General features: G+C 50.9%; 1 protein-coding gene across 2 annotated transcripts; it reads right to left on the bottom strand.

Moving 5' to 3' along the window:
* Positions 1-790: 790 nt before the first annotated feature.
* LOC120242067 (zinc finger protein 77-like) lies at positions 791-19,210 on the bottom strand. 2 transcript variants are annotated; one of them, XM_039247553.1, is made up of 4 exons: positions 18,947-19,210; positions 11,438-11,564; positions 3,078-3,258; positions 791-2,691 (listed from the first exon to the last, which is right to left on the bottom strand). In XM_039247553.1, exons 1-4 carry the CDS (start codon positions 19,208-19,210, stop codon positions 1,680-1,682), a joined length of 1,584 nt encoding a protein of 527 aa, XP_039103484.1. In that variant the 3' UTR covers positions 791-1,679. The 2 variants fall into 2 exon arrangements, with proteins under 2 accessions (XP_039103484.1, XP_039103485.1); XM_039247554.1 differs by having other exon boundaries at positions 18,395-19,004.
* Position 19,211: the final 1 nt, after the last annotated feature.

Raw genomic sequence — 19,211 nt, 5'->3', positions numbered from 1 at the left:
AGACTTGTGTTCGGGTGGGGGCTGTTCCAGACGGCAGACCAGAAGCCAGGATGACGCACTGGGACTCAGGCCCATCCGGGTCCCCACGCGTCTCTGTCCCCTGGAGGAACGGAACGCTGGAGGCTCACGGTTCCTCACTGCTGCTCTCCGAGCCGCACAGCTTGCCTTCCTCAGAGCCGCAGAGAAGGACCCCGGGACACGCGGTCTCCTGCCTCACCAGGCTCTCAATGAAACGCAGCAGAACCAGCCAGACACCAGCCTTCATCTTCACGCCACAATAGTTCTCTTCTGTTTTTTTTAAAAGTTAATTATTTTGAGAGCGAGCTGTCAGCGCAGAGCCTGATGCGGGGATCAATCCCACAAACCGCAAGATCATGACCTGAGCCGAAACCAAGAGTCAACGCTTAACCCACTGAGCCACCCAGGCGTCCCCAACAAGTTTTCTCTTCGTAACTCAATGGGTCATGACTGATGAACAACTGAGATCAAGGGTGATGAGTGGGGGTCAAACTACAAACACAATGAGGGGAGACTGTCCTCTCCCAACATCCTTGCACGTTTACTAACGTCCGTGGGGCACGCAGCTGCGACGGCACACGTGGAGATACAACTTGTGATTAAATAAAGGCCACGAGGAGGGGCAGATGCGGAGTCGGGGAATTCTAGTCTCTGCACCAGAGGATGAGCTATATGTACAGAGCACTCATCAGCCCTGGGTCCGGTCCAGAAGACACTGTCGTGGAAATGAGACACGTTTTCTAGAACTGTGGGTGATGTTCAAATCTGAGACACGTTTTCTAGAACTGTGGGTGATGTTCAAATCTGAGATAACAAAATCGTGTCACACAGGTGAGGAGGACACAGCGGGATGCTTCTCAGGCATGCACTGGAATTAACGCACTCGGGTCCCAGGAGGCATTTGCAAAGACAAATCCACATTCGCAACAGCTAGAAGATTCCGGCCCTACCTGACCTTCCGTGCACAAAAAGCGGGAAGTACTACACTTCAAGTTTTCCCGACATTTTCCCCACTGAGAAGATTCCTCTGCACCGTGTCTGCTCCCATTTAAAACACGACCGTTAGGGGAGAACGAAGGCTGTGCCGCAGGCGCTGTGCTCAGGGTCAGTCCCCCGTGCGTGTGCTCACAAGTCCCTGGGACGCCCGGAGGCCGTTCCGTGGTTCCTACGCTCTCGGCCTTCGCTTCACTGCGTTTTCCTTCACACGTGTCGTCGGGGGGAGGAGGGACAACTGGAGGCGCTCCCTCAGTGCCCAGGGTGAGTGGTCACACGGACCCGCAGGGCTCCGGGACCCCGGAAGGTCCTACCAGAGTCCTGAGATTCCACGGCTTACCGTCCGCTGTGTAGCTTCACGTGGTCGTGAAGGCGGCCGTGGCAACTGAACGCGCTCCCACGGTGGTCGTGACCTTCAGAGGGTCCCTCCCCGCTGTGCCTCCCCACACGCACTCCGTACGCCCGCCAGGCCTCCCCACCCTCTCTACTTTCCTACGGTTTCCCGCGACTGTGTATCTCAAATGCCTTTGCAAAGGGCCGGAGCTGCCTGAAAGCTCGGCCGCACTACGTACAAGCGTCTCTTCCGAGCGTGCGTTCTTCCACGTCGAAGGGGGTGAAACAACAGAAGGGACGAGGAACGACACTCCTTCCTTTCGCAGGCTGCACACTCAACTGTGGGTTTTCCCGTGCCTCCGAAACGAGGAGACACGGCTGAAGGTCTTCCCACACTCCTTACACTCGTAGGGGCGCTCCCCGGTGTGCGTCCTCACGTGGGCGCGCAGGTTGGCCGGGTACCTGAACGATTTCCCACAATGCTGACAGACGCAGGGCCTCTCCCCGGTGTGTATTCTCGCGTGTATCTGCAGGTACGAGGACGAATAGAAGGCTTTTCCGCACTGCTGACATTTAAAAGACTTCACTCCGCTGTGCTTTCTCAGATGGCTCTGAAGGTAGGCCCGGCGAGTGAAGGCTTTCCCACACTCCTGACATTTATAGGGTTTCCCCCCGGTGTGCGTTCTCACGTGACTCTGAAGGTAGGTCCGCCGAGTGAAGGCTTTCCCGCAGAGCCCACATTCAAAAACTCTTTGCCCTGTTGGATTACTTGTGGGGCCTTGAGGGTAGGAGAGGCAGCTGTAGATTTTCCCGAAGTCTATAAAATCACCGGCTCTCTCCCCGGCCTGAGTTCTCACCTGACACGTCAGACGGCACTGAAACAAAAAGGCTTTCCCACACACGCCACACGCGTGGACGCTCTGCCCACAGGGACCTCGAACGGGACCCTGAAAGGAAGACGTGCAAATGAAGGCTTTTCTACATTTCTTGCACTCCAGAGATATTTTACTACGGAGACTCTTCGCGTACGACTGAGAAGCCCTCCCGGCGTCCTGACCTTCACCGGATTTCTCTGCGAGGTCTGTGTCCGTGTGAGTGGTGAGGCTCGGGGCGCAGCTGCAGGCCAGCCCGCACTCCTCACAGCCACCAGGTCGGAGTCCTGCGTGAGGTCTTCGCATGTTCCCGAGCATAAAGCTGTCTGTGAAGGCTTCTCTACACTTAGTGCACTGACAGGGTCTGCCTCCAGTAGGATACCCATCACGCACAGTGAGACTTGTAACTGGGTTCAGGGCTTCTCCACGTTGATCACCGTCAGAACGTTCGCAGACCCCTTCCACCAAAGGGCTTCTGTTCCAAATAGGAAGGCACACAGTTAGGGAAGGATGCTTGTAAGCGATCCCTCAATTAATGATCTGCTGCTGCCTGTTAATCATTACTGGACTACATAATGGCCACTGTCAAGAATGGGTATGTTTGGGGCACTGTCTGCATAGTTACAAGTGGCACAAACTGACCGCGCTGGCTGACATAATAGGCATAACATTCAGGGCTTCTCACATAGACTTTTCCCTGACCACTGTTTCCACCTGAACAGTGGTTCAGATGATCAATATCTACACGGTATTTTTCCAGTCAATTACACGATTGCTGAGCTACGTTTACAGCTGTTCTAAGTCCAAGATAGTCTCACAATCTCCCAACATCTCCCCCTTCTCCCTGCAAGTGTCACTCACCTAAAATGCCTTTCCTGGGTTCGCAGGTAATCTCCTCTGCTATGAAATGTCTGGTTTTCTCCAAAAACAGACCAGGAATTATTTCTTGCAAATCTTACGAATTTTTCATCATGAGATGGTTCATCCTCCAAAACATCCCACTGAGGACTTGACCCGCTGGTATTAACTCGAATGCAATAATCTGCAACATTTGGTAGCATAATTTAATTTGCTGGAAAAGAATCAGTGGATAAAAGAAAGAAAACAGACCAAATGTGGACTTCCATTCATATACCGATCTCAAATGTAAATGAAGTTCATCAGGAAGAAAGGTCACGCGACCAAGGAAACATTCCGAGGTAATCTGCGACTTTGGCGAGGACAGGAAAAGTGAATCAAATGGCAGCCCATTCATTCAGAAATATTTCAATATAGGTGGAGACTAATGTGGAGATTAAGTATTATTAGAAAAACAAAGTAGGAAGGGATTGGGCAAGATTCACATCCACACCCTACCTCTATTAAGAGGAACACAGGCTCACCACGAGGGTGAGGGTGGATGAAAAGTCCAACAGGGAAGTGAGGGAAATGACACATAGCACCCTTCTCAAACAGACTGAGTCACATTTCTTTCTTGTTATTTATTTTTAGAGAGAGGGACAGCACAAGCAGGTCAGAGGCAGAGAGAGAGAGAATCCCAAGCAGGCTCTGCACTGTCAGCCTGGAGCCCGACACAGGGTTCCACCCCACAATTCATGAGATCATGACCTGAAGCAAAATCAAGAGTCAGATGCTTAACTGACTGAGCCACACAGGTGCCCCGAGTCATGTTTCTAGTGGATGTGTCCAAACACCAATCCCTTCTCCGGACCCTCGTCACCCGAGGGTTGTCCTGTTCCGAAGGCAGAGGCCCTCGGTGGAGCCCACCTGCGCTGCCCCAGCTGTAACTAGGAGACTAGATGGTGTGAGTGGCTGCTGCCCTGCCCCCGAAAAGAGCTCAGCAGGAGGAAGCATGTGAAAGACACCAAGCAATCTGGAAGATGGGCGCTGACTTCAGTCTTCAAGGTCACGGATTAGGGAGAAGTGTGAGCTTTTTTTTTGGTTTAAGTTTATTTTTACTAACCTGTACACCCAACATGGGGCTCAATCTCATGACCCTGAGATCAAGAATTGCATGCTCTTCTGACTGAGCCAGCCAGGAGCCCTTGGGCTTTTTTTTGTGGGGGGGAGGGGGGAGGATCATATTGACAAATAATATTAGTGGTCAGGGGTACAACATAGTGACTGGACAATTATAATCATCACAAAATGCTCTCCACAGTAAGTGGAATTCCCACTGGTCACTATACAAACTACTACAATACTCCTGACCATACTCCCTGTGCGTACTCTTCACTCCCATGATGTCATTACTTAATAAGCCCAACTCTGTCCTTCTCAATCCCCTTCATCCATTCACCTGTCCCTCCCTTCTCTTCCAACCTCACAAACACCATGTTCTTCTCAAGTTTTTACACCTGTTTCTATGCGTTGTTTGTTCCTTCATTTTGTTTAGATTCCACATATAAGTTACAACATGGTGTTTATCTTTCTGACTTAATTTACTTGGAATGACACCCATGTTGTCCATCCATGTTGTCACAAATGGCAAGAACCCATCCATGTCATATGGCTGAGTGATACCCTTTTGTATGTAGACACCACATCTTCATTAGCCATTCATGTGTCGTGGACTCCTGCGTATCGTAAGTATTGTGCCTAGTGCCACAAGGAACGTGGGGGTGCACGCATCTTTTTGTATTAGCTTTTTTTTCACATGGTCAACTACCTAGAAGTGGATTCATAGACGATGTGGTACTTGTGGTTTAGGTTTTTTTTCTCTTTAGTGTTTTATTTATTTTTGAGAGAGACAGAGAAAATCTGAGCAGGGGAGGAGCAGAAAGAGGAGGAGACACAGAATCCAAAGCAGCTCCAGGCTCCGAGCTGCCAGCACAGAGCCCGATGTGGGGCTCGAACCCACGAACCGTGAGATCATGACCTGAGCCAAAGTCGGATGCTTAATGGACCCAGGCGGCCCACTTGTGCTTTAGTTTTTTGTGGAAACTCCACACTGTTTTCCATGATGGCCACCCCAGTTTTCCTTCATACGAAGAGTGACGGGTTTCCTGGTCTCTCATTCTCATCAATATTTGCTATTTTCTGTCTTTTTGATACTAACCATTTTACCTTCTCTGAGATACCTCCTTATGGTTTTGATTGGCATTTCCCTGATGATTAGTGATATTCAACAGCTTTTTGGAGGTCTATTGGCCTTCTGAATATCGTCTTCAGGAAAATGGCTGTTAAGTTCCTCTGCCCATTTATTAATCAATTTTTTTCTGGTGTTGACTTGTAGGAATTATTTGTATTTTGGATACTGACCTTTTACTGGAGGTACATTGGCAAATATCTTCTCCCTTTCCCATAAACAAAGGGTTGCCTTTTCATTATGTTGAGTTTCTTCACAATGCAAAAGCTTTTCAGTTTGACATAATCCCAATTGTTTAGTGTGGGGTTTTTCTTCCTTTTTTTTTTTTTTTTGACCCTTCCCTGAGGGACAAGTCCACAAAAACATCGCTAAGGCTAATAATGTCCTTGAGTTTACGGTCTCTGTTTTCTTTCAAGAGGTGTATACTTTCAAGTCTTACATCTAGGTATTTAATCCACATTGAGTTTACTTTTGTGTAAGCTGTAAGAGAGGGGCCCCATTTCATTGTTTTGCTTTCTTTTCAAATTTTTAAAAGTTTCTTTATTTTGTGAGTGATAGAGTGTGACTGAGGGTGGTTCAGAGAGAGAGGGAGAGGGAATCCCAACGTGGGGCTTGAACTCACAAACTGTGAAATCACGACCTGAGCTGAAATCAAGAGTCAGATGCTGAACTAACTGAGCCCCCCAGGCGCTCCTTCAAGTTTTTACTTAAATTTGTTAGTAAAGATACAGCACCATATTGCTTTCAGGAGTAAAATTCAGTGATTCATCACTTACATACAACACCAGTGCTCATCACAACCAGTGCCCTCCTAATCCATCACCCACCCACCTCCCTCCATCAACCCTCAGCTTGTTCTCTATTCTTAAGAGTCTCTTGGGGGCCTGGGGGGCTTAGTCAGTTAAGTGTCCGACTTCGGCTCAGGTCATGATCTCATAGCTCGTGGGTTTGAGCCCTGCATTGGGCTCTGTGCTAAGAGCTCAGAGCCTGGAGCCTCCTTCTGATTCTGTGTCTCCCTCTCTCTCTCTCTCTGCCCTTCTTCCACTCACGATCTCTCCCTCTCAAAAATAAATAAAACATGAAAAAATTTTGTTTTAAGAATCTCTTATGGGGGCACCTAGGTGACTCAGTCGGTTAAGCACCCGACTTCAGCTCAGGTCATGATCTCAGGGTTCACGAGTTCAAGCCCCACATTGGGCTCTGTGCTGACAGCTCAGAGTCTGGAGCTGCTTCCGAGTCTGTGTCTCCCTCTCTCTCTGCCCCTCCCCCGTTCTCACTCTGTCTCTTCCTCTCTCTCAAAAATAAATAAACATTAAAAATATTCTTCAAAAAAAAAGTCTCCTACAGTTTCCCTCTTCCCATATGTTCATCTGTTTTGTTTCTTAAATGCTACATGAGTGACATCATGTTATTTGTTTTCCTCTGACCTATCTTGCTTAATACTCTCTAGATCCATCCACATAGTTGCAAATGGCAAGATTTCATTATCTTTGGTGGCTGAGTAATATTCTATATACACCACATCTTATTTATACATTCAGCAGTCAAAGGACATTTGGGCTGCTTCCATGGCTTAGCTGTTATAAATAATGCTACTATAAACTTCAGGGTGCACGCACCCCTTCAAATTTTGCATTCAGTTTGCATTCCCCCCAGCAGTGCCAAAGGGTTCCCCTTTCTCTGCACCGTTTCATTCTTTTGGAGGTAGCTGTCCAGTTTTCCCAACACCACTTATTACAGAGACAGTCTTTTCTATACTGTATATTCTGACCTGCTTTGTTGTAGATATTTGGACAATACACACATGGCTTGCTTTCTGGGCTCTCTATTCTGTTCTCTTTGTCTACACCTGTTTTCATGCCAGTAACATACTCTTTTGATTACTACAGTTTTGCAATACAGTTTCAAATCTGGATTATATCGGCAGCTTTGGTATGCTTTCCTAAGACTTCTGGCTATTGGGGGGTCTCTTCAGGTTCCATACACATTTTAGGATTTTTTGCTCTAGTTCTTTGAAAAATACTATTTATTGGTAGGTAGGTAGGTAGGTACACTGAATTTGTAGAGTGCTTTTCATAGCATGGACTTTAACAATATTAATCCTTCCAATCCATGAGAATACTGTATGTTTCAATTTTGTGTATCTTCAATTTCTTTTTTTTTTCTCATCATAAGGGTACTCTTTAATCCCCACCCCCTTCTTCCTCTATGCCCCCCACCTCCCCTCTTGTAACCACCAGTCTGTTCTCTATAGTCAAGAGTCTGTTTCTTGGTTTGTCTTGCCCTCATTTTTCCCTTGGCTCGTTTGCTTTGTTTCATGGATCCCACACAGAAGTGAGATCATTTGGTATTTGTCTGTCTCTGATTTCATTTAACAAATCTGTCTAGCTCCTTCCACACTGTAGTAAGTGGCAAGATTTCATTCTTTTTTATGGCTGGCTAATATTCCACTGTATACTAACACCACTGCCTTACTCATTCATCTAGTGATGGACACTCAGGCCACTTTCACAGTCTGGTGATGGTAGATAATGCTGCAATCAACACAGGGGTGCGTGCATCCCTCTGAATTAGTGTTTTTGTGTTTTGTTTTGTTTTTTAAATTTTTTTAACGTTTTATTTATTTCTGAGAGAGAGAGAGACAGTGTGAGCAGGGGAGGGTCAGAGAGAGAGGGAGACACAGAATCTGAAATAGGCTCCAGGCTCTGATCTGTCAGCACAGAGCCCGACGCGGGGCTTGAACCCATGAACTGTGAGATCATGACCTGAGCTGAAGTCGGACGTTTAACCGACTGAGTCACCCAGGCAGCCCCTTATTTAAAAAAAATTTATTTAATGTTTTATTTATTTCCGAGAGAGAGAGAGAGAGAGAGAGAGAGAGACTGTGTTTTGGGGGTAAATATCCAGCAGTGCAATTCCTGGATCGTAGGGTAGTTCTATTTTTAATTCTTTGAGGAACCTCCAAGCAGTTTTCCACAGTGGCTGCCACCAGTCTGCATTCTCACCAACACCGCACAAAGGTTCCTTTGCCCCCACATCCTCGCTAACACGCAGTCTTGTGTTTTTTCTTTCAGACATTCTGACAGGTGGGAGGGGATACATCTTTACAGTTTTGATTTGCATTTCCCTGACAGTGAGTGATGCTGAGTACCTTTCACATGCCTGTTCGTCATCTGGATGTCTTCTTTGAAGAGTCTCTTCATGTCTTCTGTCCTTTTTTTTTTAAAATGTTAATTTATTGGACGCCTGGGTGGCTCAGTCAGTTGAGTCTGACTTTGCCTCAGGTCATGATCTCGCCATTGGTGAGTCAGAGCCCCATGTCCAGTCTGCACTGACAGTGTGGAGTCTGGGGCCTGCTTTAGAGTCTGTCTCCCTCTCTCTCTGTCCCTCCCCACTCACTCTCTCTCTTTCACTCTCAAAAGATAAATATTTTTTATTTAAAAATAAAAAATAAATTTAAATACAATATAAAAATTAAAATATTAAAATTAAAAATTTTTATTTTTAAAAATAAAAAATAGTGAATTAAAAAAAATTATTTTAAAAAATAAAAAAAAATGTTGGGGCACCTGGGTGGCTCAGTTGGTTAAGCATCCAACTTCGCCTCAGGTCATAATCTCACGGTTCATGGGTTCAAGCCCCACATGGGGCTCTGTGCTGACAGCTCAGAGCCTGGAGCCTGTTTCAGATTCTGTGCCTCCGTCTCTCTCTGACCCTCCCCTGCTTGTGCTGTCTCTCTCTCTCAGAAATAAATAAAACGTAAAAAAAATTTTTTTTTTAAAATTAAAAAAGTTTATTTATTTATTTGGGGGGGGGGGGATGAGATAGCATGAATGGGGGAGGAGCAGAGAAAAGAGAATCCCAAACAGGCTCCTTGCTTTCAGCGCGGGGCCCAACGTGGGAATCAAGCCCAACAAGCGTGAGATCATGACCTGAGCCGAAACCAAGAGTCAGATGCCCAACAGTCTGATGCCCCTGACCACTTTTTATTAGATTGCTTGCTTGTTTTGGGGTATTGCGTTGTTTCAGTTCTCTATATATTTTGGATACTAACCCATAAAAGATGTACTGTTTGCAAGAATCTCCCATTCCATCAGCTGCCTTTTAGTTTTGTTGCTTGTTGCCTTCACCGTGCAGAAGCTTTCTATTTGGATGTGGTCGTTTTTATTTTCCTTGCCTCAGGAGACATAGCTAGAAAAATGTTGCTACAGCTGATATCAAAGAGAACTGTCTGGGCTCTCTTCCAGAAGTTTTATGGTTTCAGGTCTCACATTTGGGTCACTAATCCACTTTGAGTTTATTTTTATGTGTGCTGAAGAAAGGGGTCCAATTTTCCCAATGTCATTTGTTGAAGAGACTACCCTTTTCCCCCAGTATATTCTCTCCTCCTTTGTTAAAGGTTAATTGACGAGGCGCCTGGGTGGCTTTGTCAGGTAAGCATCTGACTCTTGATTTCAGCTCAGGTCATGATCTCACAGTTTGTGAGTTTGAGCCCGGCATCAGGCTCCTTACTAACAGTGCAGAACCTGCCTGGGATTCTCTCCCTCTTTCTCTGCCCATTCCCCGCACTCACTCTCTTGCTATCAAAATATATAACTGAAAAAAAACCTGACTATATAATCGTGGGCTTATTTCTAGGTTTTCTGTTTTGCTCAATTGATGTATGGTTCTATTTTTGTACCAGTATCATCCTGTTTTAATGACTACCACGCTGTCATAGAACTTGGAATCTGGAATCGCAATACCTCCAGTTATGTGTATCTTTCTCAAGATTGCTTTGGTTATGTAAGGTCTTCTGTGGTTCCACACAAACGTTAGCATTTTTGTGCCACCTGTGTGAAAAATACTGTTGGGATTTTGCTAGGGATTGCATTAAATCTCTACATTGCCCAGGGCAGCATAGACATTTTAACACTAATTGTTCTTCCAATCCGTGAGCATAGAATGTCTTTCCATTTCTCTGAGTTGTCTTGAATTTCTTTCATCGGTGTTTTACGGTGTTCACAGTACAGCTCTTCACCTCTTTGGTTAAGCTGATTCCTAGCTATTGTCCTGGTTTTGGTGCAACTTTAAGAGGGGATTGTTTATAAATTTAACATTCTGCTGCCCCATTATTAGTACATAGGAATGCAACAGATTTCTGTACATTGATTTTGTGTCCTGGGGGAGGGGGGTCGTGTGGGTCCTACGCTGAGGTGTGGCAAATGGTGTTGGTGACATAGATGGAAAGTATCAGAACTGGCTCCTACAAGCACTTGGCCACCCAGGGTGAAGGAGGCAAGACAAATGACACTTGCCCACACATCTGTTCCTGGAGAGAGCTCCCGGAGCCCCCAGTGTGTGTCCTAAAATTAATCAATACATCTCCATCACATACAACTAAGGTGAGTTTCAAAATGCTGCCCCCGTGCTGGGTCTTCTAGCAAATGATACAGCCTGGAATTAAGCCCCAGCGAGGTTTCCACCCTCTAAACTTATGGCTCACTGATTTTCAAAGGCTGGTGTTGTGGGTCCTGGTCTTCACACCATGGTCCCCCAGGCCAGGGGTGCATGGTGTGGGGACCGATTCCCTGGCTTCTCTGTAACTGGGATGTCCCACCCACCTGTGAGCAGCCACGCTGGGGGTTTGGGTTCCAACCACATCTCCGCCCCGCCTACCCTTTTCCTTCACGTTTGCTTCAAATGAAGACCTGTTCGGCCAGTTTCCCGGGCATGGCAAGAGTGAGGGGGAGCACAGGTTCCCGTAGCCTCAGAGTGTCCAGGGGCAAGGTGAACTCAGGATCCCCTTCTCGCTAAGTGAGAGTTTCAGTGCAGCAATTTTAAGGTGTCTGATGTGTATTAAACACCGTGTAACTTCCACTGGAGTGAAACCACAAAGCAGGGCTCACTGTAGACTGCATGCACATTTATAAAATGAGGGAGTCTCAGACCTTGATCAAGACGAATAGAGTCCATTTAACACTTAAAACTTTTCTCACGGAAAAGCTATGGGACTCTACGTAGGGGCCATGAAGGCTCGGACTGTGTCTATCTCTCCTCCAGGACAATCCCATTCCTTGGCCCCAGGAAGACTGGACAGCAGTAAGAAACATTTTTTCCGTAAACACCAGTGAAGGGACGGGGCCATCCTTACCCACTGAGGCCAGGTTCTTGCACGTCTCCAGCATCACATCTCTGTACAGGTTCCTCTGACCGCTATCCAGCAAAGCCCACTCTTCCGGGGTGAAGTTCACAGCCACATCCACAAAGACCACAGAGTCCTGAAACATACCACACGTTCTATTGCAGCAAAGCTCCATCCTCACCCGTGTGTGTGGGAGGATGAAGGGTGACAGGCAGGGAGCTGCCCTCCATTCCTAGGACCCGAGTCACACGTGAGTAGAGAGTGACAACACGCAAGCAGGTCCCCTGCAGTGCGCACAGGACGGGAAGGGCTGGAACGTGAGCGCAGGGTGAAGACAGCAGCTGACACAGACTCACATACGCCCAGTTTATTGGGTTATTTACACTGAGACAGGTGTGAGGGGACACAACTGTACGGATTGAAACATGAAATATCTACTTGGACGACACAGAAATCGGAGGACACACATTTGTCTTGCTCAAAGATGATCCTGCACCATCAGGTCCAAGAACCGGGACCAGAATGTCAGGACGTTGTGGACACTCAGATCCCAGCGCTGCTCTTGCCCTGGAAGGAATGAGGTTAAGCAGCCTGACGCAATCCCCTCTGTTATGACAGAGGCAGACACAACCCTTTACCCGGATTAGGGGGGCTCTGGGCACGGACACAGGCCAGGGTGCCTGGCGCATCTGGTGTGTAAGACGAGTCCTAGTTCCTGAAGAAACTCAGAAGTCAGCAGGGCCTCTAAAATATGTAACCCGGTGCCTAGAACTCAAGCCGAAGGGGGCACCAGAGAGAAAAGTTCCCTGGGAGACTGAGGCCAAAAGAGCCAGAAGTGACTTTAACAGAGAGGAAAAAACGCATAATATCTTTCAAGCAAAATCGGAGGACACCACATCACTGAAATAAAGAGCAAACAATTATGATAAAATGATCAGTAGCTGCTTAAAAAAGACATGTTCCGGGGCACCTGGGAGGCTCAGTTGGTTAAGCATCCGATTTCAGCTCAGGTCATGATCTCCCCGGTTCGTGGGTTCGAGCCCCACGTCGGGCTCTGTGCTGACAGCTCAGAGCCTGGAGATGCTTCAGATTCTGTGTCTCCCTCTCTCTCTGCCCCTCCCCAGCTCATGCACTGTCTCTAAAATAAATAAACTTTTAAAAAAACAAAAATTAAATAAAAATGACATGTTCCCAAAATCCAAACACACAGAACCCCCAGCTACATCATTGACAATGAAGGCAACGACCCCTCGTCTGGGTCTGCAGTGTGGGTTTGCTAGTCAAAGAGCCGATACGACATTAGTGACCTAAACAGGGTTTTAAAAACTCATATGACAACAACAAAAAATTATAAGGACAAATAATACAACTAAATAATGGACAATGGGAGTACACATTTCCCCAAGAAGATACAGAAGTGGCCAAAAAGCACATGAAATGAGCTCAATGTCACCAATCATCAGGATCCGTATGCAGAACGCAACTGGGCACAGACACTTCCAACCTACTCTACGTGGCCAGTTGATCCCGATGCCAAACCCAGTCATACATAAAACGGACTCTACAACTTGACCAAATGGGATTTATCTGGGAAAAAATGGTTGGTTCAGCAAGCCAAAGAGCAGTCATAAACACTGTGAACAGAACAGACACAAAAAGCCCACGATCACTTTGAGACAGAAAAGGTATCCCCTTGAACCCAGCGCCCTTTCTTGACAAAATACTCCCCCCACTACTAGGAACAGAAGGGAACTTCCACATCCTGATAAGGGGCGGCTAGAAACGTCCACACCTAACCTTTGCGCACTCACTTTCCCAAAGAACATACGCAAATGGCCCGTAGGTCTCTGAACCGATGCTAGACATTCGTCACGAGGGACTCGCACCTCGAACTACCGGCAGATGCCCTCGGCCCCCACCTGACTGGCTATGAAGACGCACCAGGAAGCGCGGGCGAGGCCGTGAGCAGGGCGAACTCGCGTCTGTCTATCCTGCTGCGGGTGTAAGAGGGGCAGCCGCTTGGGGGGAGTCTGGCGGCCCCTCAGAATGAGGACCGTGGAGGCCCCAGGCCACACGCCAGTTCCGCTCCTCGATCCACCTGCCCCAGACCAGGGAGGACGCGCCCTCACACACACGTGTGCGCACGGACTCTCCGTGGCACGACTGCTGATCGCCGACAGGGAGAACCACCCAGAAGCCCTGCACCTCTTCGACGCTGAGAGAAGGAGAAGGAGACACGACTGAGGTGGAGTCAGGAGTCCACAGGGGAGGCTCCCAGACCTGCGGCTCCGGGCCAAGCGCAGACACAGCCGAGAGACGACCCGGCACACCCATAATGCACCACTGTTCAGGCAGGAGGAAGGAAGATTGTTTCCTCGGGTGGCAACAGCCCAGCCAATGAGAGACGGTCACAGTCCAGCCAATGAGAGCCAGAGCTAAGCCAATGAGAAACAATCATATCTCAGCCAAAGAGAGACACTCACAGCTCAGCCAATGAGAAGCCACTACACGTGGAACCCCAGTTTACTCCAATACTTGTTTAGTTTGGCACAGCCCCTCACCCCATCTCCTCTAGACAAGAGCGGCCCTCCCCTCGTTCCTCCCTTTCTTCTCCAGACTTGCCTGTGGTGTTGCTGGGGCTTAAGTGTCCCAACTCCCAATTATCTGTTCCCAGATAAACCCTTTTTTTTCCGGAAAAATAACTGAGTTTTCTTTTTCTGAGGAAGAAAAGAGCGAGCCACCAGGAGCGGGGGTGGGGCAGAGACAGGAAGAGAGAATCCCAAGCCGGCTCTGCACTGTCAGCAGGGAGCCCAACCTGGGGCTTGAACCTATGAACCAGGAGAACATAACCTGTGCTGAAATCGAGTCCCATGATCAACCAACTGAGGCACCCAGATGCCCCAAGAACACCGCTTTTTAAAACATGTTTCAAGTTTTGCTATTATTTCAAAAACCTCACCACTAAGCCGTGTCCTCCCCGCACTGGCTCCTCCCGAATGCTGGGTGCCTTCCCTCCCTGTGCTTCTGAAGGAGCTACTATCTGTCCTCAGGGTCACGCGGGCGGGGCCTTCCAGGAGGCGTGCAGGACTCCGGGTCCCCCTCCACGGGGAGAACTTTCTCCCCGAGGTTGGACTACGTGCCAATGAACATTCCAGTGCGCTGCCTTCAGACCTGGGGTCCCGGATTAGAACAATCCATAGAATTCTGTTCCTTCTCTTTCGTATTTTACTGTGACTCGTGTGACGGTGACGTACATACCAGGACACGCTCTGCAGTGCTCACACTGCTGATGAATACGGACTAGATGACAAGTGTCTGGCAGTGTCTCCGTCACGACCGTCCTTGTTACTCAGGTGTGGCCTCGACTGGCGTCCACTGCTCTGCACGTTCCCTCCAACACGCGACTCGACCAGCGGGAGACGTCCCTCCCGGCGCTGAGGGACAAACCCAGTAAATACGGCCAACCTGCCTCTTACTCCCAGATGCTTCTGTGGAACGTTTATGTCGAACAGGAAATGTAGAAATTCGCACAAGGAAAGCTCCTCAGGGGCGGAGTGGGGGGACCGCCAGGGGGCGCCCTCGAGCCCTGCCCCGTCCTGACCCGGGGACCCGCAGCAAGGCCAGCACCCTGCAGCCCCAGCACCCTCCCCACCCCCGCCCCACCCGTGAGGGGCCAGTGCGCGGCCAGCTCTAGTTCCTTCCCCGCCCTGTGTTTCCACCCCAGCCGGGCCCGGCCTCTGTAGGGGAGCGTCCCTCTCCTCTGCCTGTGGTTCTGCGGTGTCTGACACGGCCAGAATTCATTCTCTGCTGTTCCAGAACACTCTGTTTTGGGGGTAAAATAACGGAGTTTCAATTTACAAGTTACCAGTGACTAGAATATGTGGCAGTAACAGACAGACAGACAAACACCCTGATCGACAAAGGGAAGCACAGACAGGCGTCCATGAGTTTGGCAAGTGGACCTACACCCAGCAGGTGCCGCGGGGCAGCAGCAGAGATGGGGACACTTGGACACAGGGGGGCAGGGAAGGCGGGTTATTGAAGGGGCAAAGGAAATCCTAGGGCGCCTGGGGGGCTCGGTCGGTTGAGCATCCGACTTGGGCTCAGGTCACGATCTCGTGGTTCGTGAGTTTGAGCCCTGTGTCAAGCTCTGTGCTGACAGCTCAGAGCCTGGAGCTGCTTCAGATTCTGTGTCTCCCTCTCTCTGCCCCTCCTTCCCTCATGCTCTTTCTCTCTCAAAATAAATAACCTTAAAAAAAGAGAGAGAGAGAAACTGGGAACGGTCCATCCACGTGGACAGCACAGAGAAATGAAACACCCTGACGGGGAGAGAACACTCACAACACGCACAAATGAAACAGCACGCATGTCCACAGGACGTGAAGGAAACAGAACGTCAGGAAGCAGATGCGTGAGTTACAGGGGACAACACGCTGGAAACGCGTCCTCAGAAGAGGGACCCGCCCGTGAGAAATGCTCAGCCCCGGGGGAGTCAGAAAACGCAACAGGTGACATCAAGGACACCTCATGTCACGCACGCCAGGTGGACAAAGGAAGCCGGATAACTCCCGCTGCCACAAGCGACAGGACCCAGCACCGAAGGCTGATTCACACGCTGCATCCTCATCGCTCAGTAAGTTTTAACTTCCCTCCCAACTACAATATGCGATTTCCCCCCACGCGTAGAAATGACGATGCATTCGCACTCGGGTCGTGAAACCACTGTAGCAGGATTGCTGACAAAAGAAAAGATGAACTTGAGACCCCCCCCTGTGAGCGGCCTGGGGCATCTGGGCGACACAGTGACCCCCTCCCAGCGTGTGAAGGAAAACGTGCAGAATCACTACTTCTACTTGTGCGCAAGATAGAAAAAAGGCAACAAGTTCTAGGGCACATTTATAGTTTTATCCATTTCAGAGAACAGGTACTTGTTACCTTTACCCTCATGATAGTAAACTAAGTCACAACTGACTTTTGAATCCCAGTTCAAGGAACTTCCGTGTATCTCAGACTACCGTCAACTAAGCAGAAGTGGGTCAGGATCAGTTTCCCAACTCTGGACCCTGTGTGGAACCATCACCAGCATCTGGATGAATCCTTTGATCCACCCACCTGACATGAAGGTGTGGCTCCCCTTGCGTATTCCCCCAACCCTAAGGGAGAAGGACAATCCTGTCCTGAGACACGTGTCCCCAGGGGACATTCTCTGGATGAAGCCCAGAGTGACCCGAGTCAGTAGGGGCATGAACGACCTGACACACTTACTACCCTCTGCGCTGAAGGGCAAGGAAGGAGGCAGAAACTCAGGCGTTTACACCTGCTGAACGTGAGGCTGGCGGAAGACAGGGCCATGGGCGCTGAGCTGGACAGGGACAGCGCTGCTCACAGGGGACAGGGGACACACGCAGGTGCCTACCTGAGCCCTGTGCTCCGGGGAAAACCTCAGTGGCAGGAGGAAGGCAGCCCCTCCCCCACCCCGCTGGGGTCTGGGAACCAGCAGGCTGCAGACAGGGCCCCTCCCCCGTCAGACCAGGAGAAGCCTCCCAGGGACGTCCCCGGGGTTCACCCACGACAGGGCCCCGCGCGGACCCCCCCCCGCAATCCACACTGTGCCGCACCCACCATCAGCTCAGCTGCGCGTCCCCATGACCAAGGGGCACAACGTGCCGGCTGCTCCCCCGCTGGTTTGGCTTCTCTCCTCCTCCGGACCCTGTACTTGGGCCTGTCTCAGCCTGAGCCCCTCACAGCCCCTCCTGGGGACACTGGGACAGGCTGGCCTCAGGGAACGTGCGCGTCAGCACCACACCTGCTCACGCCTGTGTCCTTCCCCCTCTCCCCCCTTTCACACGACTCCTGAGACGCTCAGGTCTTATGCTCACAGCGTCCTGCCTGTCGCCGCAGCCCCGGCCCCTGCCCCTAATGTAACAGCCCAGGCCCCCCTGCACAGCCCCTGCCCCTAGTGCTACAAACCCGCCTCCGCCCAAATGCAACAAGCAGTCCCCTCTCCCCCAGCCTTTGTAATCCTTCTCAATACACGTCCCTCCTTGCTCAATTCGGATTTTACTTTGACACCGGTTTGAGCAACTGTCCACCACCGCCCCTTTCCTACCCAAACGTTACCCAGGCCACTGCCCCCCCCCCAAGGGCCCTGAACTGCGGGGGGCCCACACTCTGAGCACCCACTGAGCTGAGGAACAAGGCCCTGGGGGCCTGAGCCCAGGAGGCCTTCCTCCACCGCTGACAGTGGGTTTTCTTGCTCACCGCCCCCCACCCCCGCCCGCCTCACAGAACAGCCAAGTCCCGGTTCTGTTCCACTGGAGACGCCGAATCCCTGAGGATCCGAGGATGTGAGGCTGGACCCTGTCCCTGCTGGAACTCCTTTGTAATAAATCGTCCTCGGCCAAGTCCGGATCTGAATTTTTCTCAGGCCCACCGTGAGTTCCCTGACCCCAGCTCCCAGGTTTTACTGCCCCCGCACGTGGTGGTCCCCGCCTCCTTCCACCCGCCGGGACTCAGGTGGCCACAGGGAAACCCGTGATTATGACGGGACACCGGGACCCCACCTCATGGCCAAAGGCGGAGACTCGGGTCAGGACCTGCGGAACCCCCACGAGGACACGAGGGGGGGAGATGGGACACCGCAACCCCACCCCGCGGCCCACAGACCTCTGGACCCGAGCCCCGGGACCCCACGAGGCGAGGGAACAGGACAAAGGAACCTCACCCGGAGGCCCACGGCCGATCCAGGGTTGGGACCGCGGCCCACCGCGGAGATTCGGGTCGAGCCTAAGAGACCCACACGCCAGGATGGCAGAGGACGCCGGGACGCCATCCGAAGGCCCGCAGAGGAAACTCGGGAGAGAACTCGCGGGGAACAGGGAGCCAGGGGTCCGCGGTCACTACAAACCGGTTCAGACCGGTTGGAACCAGCCCCTCCGCGTCCCGGGCCGGGGCCAGGCCACTCACCATCTCGCGGCCGTACTCGGAGCTCTGTGGGCGTCCTCCCCTCGATCCCGCTACACGGCGACCCCCTCCGACACACGAGCTCGCGGACAGGAAAAGTGGGTGAGCGCGGGACCGGCGCACCCCCGCAGCCGCGACTCAGAGCTCACACTCACCGGGCGGGATCACATCACCCCATCCCCCACCCACCCGGGCCTGATTGGAGTGTTTCCGGACCCGGTAATATAAATGCACCGCGCTACGCGCCCCCAAGCAGTGATTGGGCGTTGCTTCAGGCAATGCGGCCTGATTGGATGGTGTTCCGACAATAACTCCCCACGACCCTGATTGGACAGTTCTCCGAGACACTACACTGCCGCACTATGATAGGACAGCCTGAGGCTCTTCACTTTCTGATTGGAAGGTAATCCCGGCACCGCCCCTGTGGTGCCAGATTGGGCAGATTCCCCCAGGCCCCGCCTCCTAAGGCCTGAGTGACAGGTCGGCGGTATACACGTGTCTGATCCGCCCGCCCTAAGGTCGGCACCCCGCCGAATGCTCTCTTGGCCCGCTGACCCGCCTGCCTCCTCCTTTGTCCCGGGAATGTGACTCAGTTTCTCCGCGGAGCCACCCTCTTCCGACGCCGGATCGGAACGAGACAGCAGAAGGGCCTGGTGACGGTTGTGTCTGTGGTCGACGCGGGGGCGAGGTGACGGTGCCCCTGTCCCCGGTGTTTAAGTTCAATGACCTGTGTGATGTCACCGAACAGAAGATAAGGTCTTCCAGCGTTTTGACCTCTTTGACACCACGAGACCCCGCCCTCCGTCCCCGCCCCCACATC

The sequence above is a fragment of the Hyaena hyaena genome, unplaced genomic scaffold, assembly GCF_003009895.1.
Source record: "Hyaena hyaena isolate Hyena2069 unplaced genomic scaffold, ASM300989v1 scaffold_296, whole genome shotgun sequence".
In the NCBI taxonomy this organism is placed as follows: Eukaryota; Metazoa; Chordata; class Mammalia; order Carnivora; family Hyaenidae; genus Hyaena; species Hyaena hyaena.
This window is presented reverse-complemented; position numbering and strand designations above follow the sequence as displayed.